This window comes from Haemaphysalis longicornis, unplaced genomic scaffold (assembly GCF_048455015.1).
Source record: "Haemaphysalis longicornis isolate Haplotype H1 unplaced genomic scaffold, Haemaphysalis longicornis Haplotype H1 scaffold_9, whole genome shotgun sequence".
Lineage (NCBI taxonomy): Eukaryota > Metazoa > Arthropoda > Arachnida > Ixodida > Ixodidae > Haemaphysalis > Haemaphysalis longicornis.
The window spans coordinates 153,566,970-153,576,387 of record NW_027526460.1 but is presented as its reverse complement, the minus strand read 5'-3'; the positions used below and the strand labels follow the sequence as shown (position 1 = coordinate 153,576,387).

Here is a 9,418-nt window from a genome sequence, read left to right as displayed (position 1 = left end):
CGCAAGCAACTCATCCTTGTCAACAACAATAGGGAGTTTAGTATAACGGGAGCTAGCGTTTAGCGCGCGCAAAATATTGCCTTCGCGCTCCGCAAACGTTTTCTACCAACCCCGCTTTTAGTACTGCGCCAGCAACGCTCTTCTAATAGCGTGGTTCTCCTGCTGCTGATGATTGTTGTGGCCAGAAACCCTTTGTGTCGGGTGGACACCGAAATGTCTGAGCCAGGTGAAAAAGTTTAAAAAATACATATAAAAAATTCCCCCGCATTTCCCCGAGGGGGAGAATGTGAAAGTGCGAATGCACGGTTGTCGGCCCGCTTGCGGCGCTTGCGCTCGGCCCCCGCAGCCCACCGCCTCGCCGCCTTCTCTTCCATCTCTTCCATCGGGTTTGTAGTATCACGTGTACACCACGCAGTTATCAAGCCGCTATAACGCCGCTGACTCGCCAACGCACGCCGCTGACGACGTAGTTTGAATGCGTTAAAGATATAAGGTGCGTTACTAACACTGATATCAGCGTCGCGTCCGTGGCGTAGTCGGTAGAGCGTCGCGCTGCGGCCGCAAAGTCCTCGGATCGAAACCTGGCGCCGGATGCTGTTTTTTTTATATAGAGAGGAGGACTGCGTTAAAGATATAAGGCGCGTTACTAACACTGATATCAGCGTCGCGTCCGTGGCTTAGTCGGTAGAGCGTCGCGCTGCGGCCGCAAAGTCCTTGGATCGAAACCTGGCGCCGGATGCTGTTTTTTTTTATATAGAGAGAGGAGGACTGCGGACGCCGCCGCCGCCGCCGCCGGCGGTGGAAGGTTTGGGGTCGCTTATAAAGTGCATTCACTTAAAACGAAACAACAATGGCTGAATGCCCAGAGTCACTGCACCGTCCCCACCAGCGAGAAGGGTCAGTGTTGTCGCTAGCGTCACCTAGGATATTACAAATAACTATAATTTCGCAAGCCAACCAGCACATACAAATGCGACCCAAGGTAAACGGCGCTATCTCCCACACCGGCGGTGTTCGGTACGGCTTGGCACAGCAAAACAGCGAAGTGTAGTATAGTATTCTGTGTGACGGCAGATACCTGTCACTGTCAGCAGCGCGAGATCGTCGCTGAAGGCGAGGCGCGCGCGTACAGAACCATTCCGGCCGGCAGGGCTAGCGGGGCAAAGCCGTCTCAAGCAAACAGGTTTCGCGAGACCAGCGCCAGCCGCGCGCGGCCCGCAACGCCGCAACGTACCGCCCGCAAACTCTGGAAAATAGCATGCGTCCGCAAAACGCAAACCCTCCTTTTGCCGAATGCGCATGCGCACTTGGGCGCCAGCAAGTAATAGCGAGCGCTAAACGCTAGCTCCCGCTATACTAAAACTCTCTGATATACTTCCCGTTCCGCCTTCACACGAGTGCGTCGATGCGCCGCCCCTGCAGCAGACGGCTGAGGAAGCTCCTTCGCCGGCGTCGTCCGCGATGCATCTCAGGATTGCACCCTGGCGCACCGTCGACGCTCTCGGTGCGCGCTGGGGTGGGGGCAACCGCAAATTACCCTACGGCGTGGCGCCCCTGTTTATCAAGGAGAGATGGTGCCTTCCCGTGCGGCTAGTAGAGGAAGAAAAGCTGCACTAGTGCACCTGGGTGTGCACTGGTGCGGTTTATTGAAGATGCTATAACTGCAGGGTGGACGGACTAGGCGCTTTATCGCTGCTTCTCGCTCGTATCACTGCTTTTGCACTTACTTTTACGCATTTACGTAGTAAATTCTTATTTTAAGCTTTTGGCAGGAAAAGCATTTGGCAGGAAAAAACTTACATTTTTTTCCGAATCTCCACTCACTCAAACTCAGACACAATGCTGATCAGCACATCTACGCTCACTCAAGCTCAAACTCACATTGAGCGCAAAACTCAAAACTCACTCGGAGTCAAAACTCAAAAAGTACTCAAAACTCAAAATGTACTCAAACTCAAAATGTACTCAAACTCAAAATGGATTCAAAACTCAAAATGGACCCAAAACTCAAAATGTACCCAGAACTCAAAATGTACTAAAACTCAAAATGGACTCAAAACTCAAAATGTACTCAAAACTCAAAATGTACTAAAACTCAAAATGGACTCAAAACTCCATATTAACTCACAACTCAAAATGAACTCAGAACCCAAAATGGACTGAGAACTCAAAATGAATTCAGAACTCAAATGGCCTCACAACTCTCTCATGCTAGGAATTTACTCAGGGTTAGAGGGACTATGATTTCATTAGCAGTCAGTGTTTTCAAATTCACGCGTGGTAAAAATATTACGGGTGCAAATTCGAGAGCTCCAACTCTTGCATTCGCCACGACATGACAACGTAGCTCCTGTGAGGTCGGAAACAATTTTCGTTGCAGATTTAATACAGCTATACCTGCTGCCCATGAAGAGTAGCGCTGGTTGGAAGCAATTGTACGTATATATTGGATACCAAACTCTTGATGTAGGCTCCGTATTCGTGTTCATGACAGAGGCGGTCCAGGCTCGATGGTGTGCTGGGACCCCAGGTCGAAACAAGCAAGATTGTATGAGGGGACGTGCGCTCACTGCTCCATTCATTTATGTCGAAGCTGTTTAGGGTTACGCTTCCGTGCATTCTTGCTCTGCATCCTGTGCCAAAGCGAACTGTCCCCGCGAATCTCTGAAGCGCGAGGCGTTCATTGATATACCTTTGCTGTTTTATTGCATAGCATTCTTTGCCGAGTACACCCCTCACCCTATCCCCGCCATGATCGTGTAACGCCCTGCATATACACAAAAATGCAGATATCACGGAAGTTCAACCTGTAATCATTATAAAAGCGTAAATGTAGAGAATTGATAAAACTAAATGTTAAAAATCTAAAAAAGAAATCAGAAAAATATCGAAAATGGAGAATCGTGTAACACGGGAGTCATAGATCGTCTCAGATTGGGAGAAAATGCAGAGAGGTGTGGCGCTAAAGAATGTGGGGTATCAAATTGAGGGTCTCGAGGAGGGAAATCACGTGGGACAAACAAAAAAGTGCCTCGTTGTTTGCTGAGGCACTTGTATTAGTTTTTATTAGCATTTTCTAGGTCGGATGAGCTCTCGTAGCTCGGAAAAACACCACGCTTTCGCTGTAAGCAATGACTTCCACCGTACCCAGTTGTTAACTTCCAGCATGCACGCGTGTGTGAGTGCGTGTGTGTGTGTTTGAGAGAGTGTGTGAGTGAGAGAGTGAGAGAGTGTGTGCGAGAGAGAGAGAGTGAGAGTGAGAGAGGGAGTGAGAGTGAGAGAGAGAGTGTGTGAGAGTGTCGGAGTGAGAGAGTGTGAGAGTGAGAGTGTGAGTGAGAGAGTGTGAGTGAGAGAGAGAGAGTGAGAGAGAGAGTTTCAGAGAAAGTGAGAGTGAGTGAGAGAGTGAGTGAGTGAGAGTGAGAGTGTGAGAGAGAGAGAGGGTGAGAGTGAGATAGTGTGAGAGTGAGAGTGTGAGAGTGAGTGTGACTGTGAGTGTGAGAGTGAGTGTGAGTGTCAGTGTGAGTGTGATTGAGATTGTGAGTGTGAGTGTGAGTGTCAGTTTGAGTGTGAGTGTGAGTGAGATTGTGAGTGTGAGTATGAGTGGGATAGAGAATGAGAGTGTGAGTGTGCGTGTGAGTGTGATAGAGAGTGAGAGTGGGGTGAGAGTGTGAGTGAGAGTGTGAGTGTGAGTGTGAGTGAGAGTGAGTGAGTGTGAGAGTGAGAGTGTGACTGAGAGTGAGAGTGAGAGTGTGAGTGTGAGTGTGAGTGTGAGTGAGAGTGAGAGTGTGAGTGTGAGTGAGAGTGAGTGAGACTGAGAGTGAGAGTGAGAGTGTGAGTGAGAGTGTGAGGGAGAGTGAGAGTGAGAGTGTGAGTGTGAGACGTGAGTGTGAGCAGTGAGTGTGAGGAGTGAGACTGAGAGTGAGAGCGAGAGTGTGACTGTGAGTGTGAGTGAGAGTGAGAGTGTGAGTGTGAGTGAGAGTGTGAGTGAGAGTGTGAGTGTGAGTGAGAGTGAGTGCGTGAGTGAGTGCATGTGAGTGAGTGAGTGTGAGTGTGTACCTTTTGCTATATACCTTTTGCTATATCCTCATAATTATAAACAGAAAGCATTTTTATATTTGTCCCACGTGATCCCCCTTGACGAGAACTTTAATTTGATACCCCACACATCCTACCAGGGTCATATGAAATTCATACCAGTGAAACTAACCATGGCTCATGACTGTAACCAGGACGCATTATTTAAGTGTCCGACGTGATTCCCTTACTGGAACCTTCAATTTGACGCCCCACATGCTTCAGCGGCCTCACCTTGAATTTAACACAATCTATGACTCATAATGACTATTTCATGATTCGAACTACGAAGCCTTTTTTATTGGTACCACGTGATTCCCATCGTCAAGGCCGTAAATTTTATACCCTACACGGCCTAGCGGGGTCACTTCGAATTTTACCCCAATATAAGACTCGCCATGACAATCTCATGATTATAACCAGCAAGCATTTTTGTATTTCTACCACGTGATTATCAAGACCATTAACTTGATACCCATCACGTCCTAGCGGAATTTGAATGTTAAACCAATCAATGACTAACCATGACTATCTCATGATATAGCCCTATCACGTTTTTGTCCCACGTGATTTCCCTTATCGGAACCTTCAATTTGATGCCCCGGACACCCAGTGGCATCATTGTGAATTTTAACCTAATTTATGGCCCATTTTGACTATGTCATGATAATAATCACGAAGCACGTGATTACCCTCATCGAGACCTTTATATTGATACGCCACACGCTATAGCGTTATGAACTTGAATTTTAACGGAATCTATGACTTACCATGACTACGTCAAGATATATCCATAACGCATTTTCGTCCCGAATGATTCCCCACATCGAGACCTTGAATTTGATTCCCCACATGCTCTCGCAGCGTCATTTTGAATTTTAACCCAATCTATGACTTCTTATGACTGCCTGATGAATACAATCAGGAAGCATTTTTTTATTTACCCCGCTTGATTCCGTTAATCCGGACCTTTCATTTGATACATTACACACCTTAGCCGCATCAGTTTCACTTTTCACCCAATCTAAAGTGGTCATTATTCTGTCTTAAGGGGCGCTGCAGAGTCAATTCAGCTAATTCATTTGAAACACCAGAAAGGACAGCCCCGCCCCCATTTCCCCCTGGCTCTCACCTCTTCCTTTGTGACCCTTAGTATTTCAAGCCGTTAACAGTAGCAGGCGAACAACCAGCACGCCAGCGCCTGTGTGCTTTCCCACACCACCCTTTCCCACACTCTTAGTGGATCCGTCAGGAGAAAAAGTTAAGACAACCCTTTTTTATGACCTACCCAGTCAAATATCACTCACGCGCCCAGCCGCGAAAATTAGGTATACAGCAAGTGCTTATGGCCATGAAAATTCAACAAGAAATTAAAAAAATCAGACACCCCCTCCCTCCCAACCGATCATGCAGATCGCGATTGGTGCCGTACCCGCAGGTAACCTGAATTCCGAGCCCACAGTGACGCATGAAACTTAACAGACAACCATAGCTGGCTGCTAGGCTACTCATAAGTACTCAAACTCAAAATGGACTCAAAACTCATATGTACTGAGAACTCAAAATGTACTCAAAACTCATATGTACTCAAACTCAAAATGTACTCAAACTCAAAATGTACTCAGAACTCAAAATGGACTCAAACTCAAAGTGTACTCAGAACTCAAAATGTACTCAAACTCAAATTGTACTCAGAACTCAAAATGGACTCAAACTCAAAGTGTACTCAGAACTCAAAATGGACTCAAACTCAAAATGTACTCAGAACTCAAAATGGACTCAAACTCAAAATGTACTCAGAAAATGGACTCAAACTCAAAATGTACTCAGAACTCAAAATGGACTCAGAATTCACTAGGTCTCAGGCGCACTTAAATTTAATTGGACTCAAACTCAGTCAGGATCACGCGGCTCAAACTCACTCAAGCTCAAACTCACCATGCCACACTAGCCTCGCGCTCACTCAAACTCAAACTCACGCGTGAGTTTGAGTCCAAATGAGTGTGAGTGAGTGGACTCATGAGTGAGTTCGCCGACCTATGGTAGAGGGTCGGTACAACTGAAGTCACCGTTGTTACGAATCGGCCAGCGCCGCCGTACTTTCCCGCAGCAGTCCACGGCAGTGCGGCGAAGCCACCTCGTGCGCCTTTCTGCCGTCAGGCGCCACCATGTCGGCGACAAGTTGCGACAAGGCGCGTCAGACGCTTCGCTTTGGGCGAACTTCAAAACTTCCGCGGCAACCGGCGAGGCTCGTCTCCACGCTCTTCAAGGTCACAGAGGCCCCGTCGATCGCAACGGAGTCCTCCTCTCTCCCCTCTCTCGGACTCAACGTGCGCGGAAGCTACCAACGGCTTACGAACTCTGGAAAGAGCGTTGTGTGTGTCTGTGACGTTCGTGGCGTGTTGCCGCTTGTTGCCTTTTGACCGTTACCGCTTTTCGGTATAAATAGACCCCCGCAAGTGTTGTAAACCATTCCTGTTTGAGCAGCGAATCCATGCGGTCGCTCTGCTCGAGTCCTGTATTGTAACCTCGCCCGTCGGGGCATTGTTCTTTGGCTTCGGCTCACCTCTCGCTATGAAGTAAACAGTTACGTCAGCCTACGGCTTCTGGACTTCTTCACGCCTGCAACAGCGGCTGGCCGCTCGCATCATACACGCTACCACTCGTATGTCGGAGGCCACGGAGATCGCATCGGGTGCCCCCGCCCGGTCGCAACACCGTGAATCTCGATATGGTTAAAAAATGGAACTTCTTAATCATCATCATCGTCATCATTTCAACAATTTGGCATGAGGTCACCCTAGATAGTTTAGCTGGACGTTAATGTGTTCGCACTGAAAACTAACAAGAAGTGCTTGGGTGTCTCCAGGGTATTCTATGACGTCGGTGGAGGGAGAGAGCCTGCCTACGTATACGTTTATTCATTCATTTTATTCTTAATTTATGCCATACTCCGGACGAAGCATTGTCAATACAGGAGATGAAATAATTGTTCGAAAAACTCCGATCACGTATATTGTGGTACAAAATTCACATTTCACTATGTACTCCAGAAAAACGAGTGACAGAACGGAAACACAACAGAACAAAAACAGAACAAGCTACATGAACAAGATATGTACGCAGTTTCAGCTCGGCATGACAAGCATGAAGAATGTTGAGGCTGAGCAATTCAATTAGAAATTGCTTTCGGAAAAATACCAATTCTTGTGAGGTAAGTCCGCAAATATAGGTGAAATTCTGTGACTATGTTGATAACGTAAACACCTGGCTGTGTCTCTTGTTATGTACTCTGGAGAATAGAAACCTGCACTGGAAAAGTAGAAGAGGGGGAAAATATCGAGCTGGGCCGTTTTCCTTCTATCAGCAAGAAGTTTCAGATTGGCATCTTGCAGCATGGCTGAAAACGACACGTTTCACCGGTTGTAGCAGCGACAACGAAAATTCAACCGCATTCTACCTATAAATGTACCGAAAAAAAACGACGCCTTTTATCGGCTGCATCTATAATGGTCACTCTTACAGAAAACATCACGAGTAAAACATGCTCTTCGCTGTAATAGTCCAGTGCACCCCCACGGTCACGTCAGGCCGCCAACTTGTTTTTTTAGTCGAGTTCGAACACTTCTTTAAAGTCGATCTCTTCGTCATCGTCGCATGCCAGGCTGTTCAGTGGGTGCACGGGAATCCCGCGCCTGCAAAAGTGCCGAGGAAATCTCGTTAGGCTCGCGTACCTCATGTCAAGGAAGGGTTCAAGTTGGGGGAAAGTCGGAAAAGCGGGAAACTTTTTATTTACACAGAAATCCTATAACACAAAGGAGCAGCCCCGCTTACAGAAATAAATACGCAAGATTATATATACCACACTGAAACGACTCTTAAGATTGACCTCTCTAAGGAGACGTAAGTGGCCCCTCACAACAACGTACAATTACAACTATGTACGCTCACAAAAACAAAATGTTGTGGAGGAGGACTTTCGTCGTCATATTCAAGTGCACTTTTGTTGACAATGCGAACTCTAGCGCAGGCAGTTGGCTGCTGATGGGGTAAAGCGGCTCAGGGTTGCTGCTATCCGAAGTGGTCCCCATTGATTGATTCTAGGGTTTCACGCGCCGACGCTACCCAGGCGACGAGGCGAGCCGTAGTGGAGGCCTCCGGGTTATTTTTGACTACTTGAGAATCTTTTACATCCGCCGAAATCTCGAACACACGAGCATTTTTTTTTTGCTTTTCGCCTCCATCAGAAAAGTGCCCGCGGCGGCCGGGCATTGAACCCGCTACCTCATGCTCAGCAGCACAACGCCTTAGCCACTGAGCTACCACGGCAGGTCCAAAGTGCTCCTGAGCGGGCTCTCAACATATGCTCGGTAAAAGCTGTGAACGACGTACGCCATTGGTTTCCGATTCGAAAACTGTTGGTTTAACCGCAATTTACAGTTAGCCGAGTGGAAGTTTTTAGGCTCTGCTTTTGTTGCATTTATCAGATAACCTCCTGTGCGAAGAACGTACTTGCAGTATTTGTGCTGCTGGTCGACAGACATTTCTGTGTAACGTCCCAGCTTAGGCGGGGGCATGACGCAATGCAGCAATACCCCACTGTATTGCATTTGTTTCCCCATCCCGCTAATCTCGTTGAAAAAGAAAATTCGGTGCACTTAAGCATCCTTAGGAGCTTTGTAGGCGAATGCCTGGCTATATATCGAATCTGATTCCTTGTGTATTAGACTATTTTCGTTTCTTCGTCACTTCTTTTCTTTCAAGAAAGGGGTAATACTAATCCCAAGAATTTTAGACTAATTTCCCTAACTGCAGTTTTCTGCAAAATACTGGAATATATTATATTCAACCAATAATGGCACATTCAAATGCAAATAATTATACTATTAGAAAATCAACATGGATTCAGGTGTAAGCGATCATGCCAAATCACACTGTTTGAATTGGTAACTGACCTTCACAAATCTATCCAGATGCCCTTTTACACAGACGCAATATTCCTAGATTTTCCCGAAGCATTTGATCGCATGCCCCACAATCGACTAATGCTTAAAGTTCAGCAGAATGGCAAAACTACTGCCTGGATAAAATAATTTCTGACAAACCGGTCTCAATCTGTAAACATTAATCATTGCACATCCAGTAGCTGCTGTGTTAAGTCGGGAGTCCCGCAGGGCTCAGTTTTGGGTCCTATTCTGTCTCTTATCTATATTCATGCTATAGCATGCTGTATTACCTCGTCTTTGCGCCTCATTGCGGATGACTGCGTTCTTTATAAGCAGATAACTAACATTGATGACGTCGTTAGTCTACAGAATGGCTTTTACAAAATATTAGAATGGTG

At 46.8% G+C, this 9,418-nt stretch overlaps 1 protein-coding gene across 2 annotated transcripts in view; it reads right to left on the bottom strand.

Annotated features, from left to right (window-relative positions):
- Window positions 1–6,842: 6,842 nt before the first annotated feature.
- The window catches only part of LOC144151955 (beta-hexosaminidase subunit beta-like), a 96,541-nt gene continuing 93,965 nt past the window's right edge, over window positions 6,843–9,418 (bottom strand). For both annotated transcript variants that reach the window (XM_077683142.1, XM_077683143.1), the window contains one exon: window positions 6,843–7,769. In XM_077683142.1, the coding sequence (XP_077539268.1) occupies window positions 7,682–7,769 (88 nt within the window). In that variant the 3' untranslated portion in view covers window positions 6,843–7,681. The remainder of the gene's footprint in view (window positions 7,770–9,418) is intronic.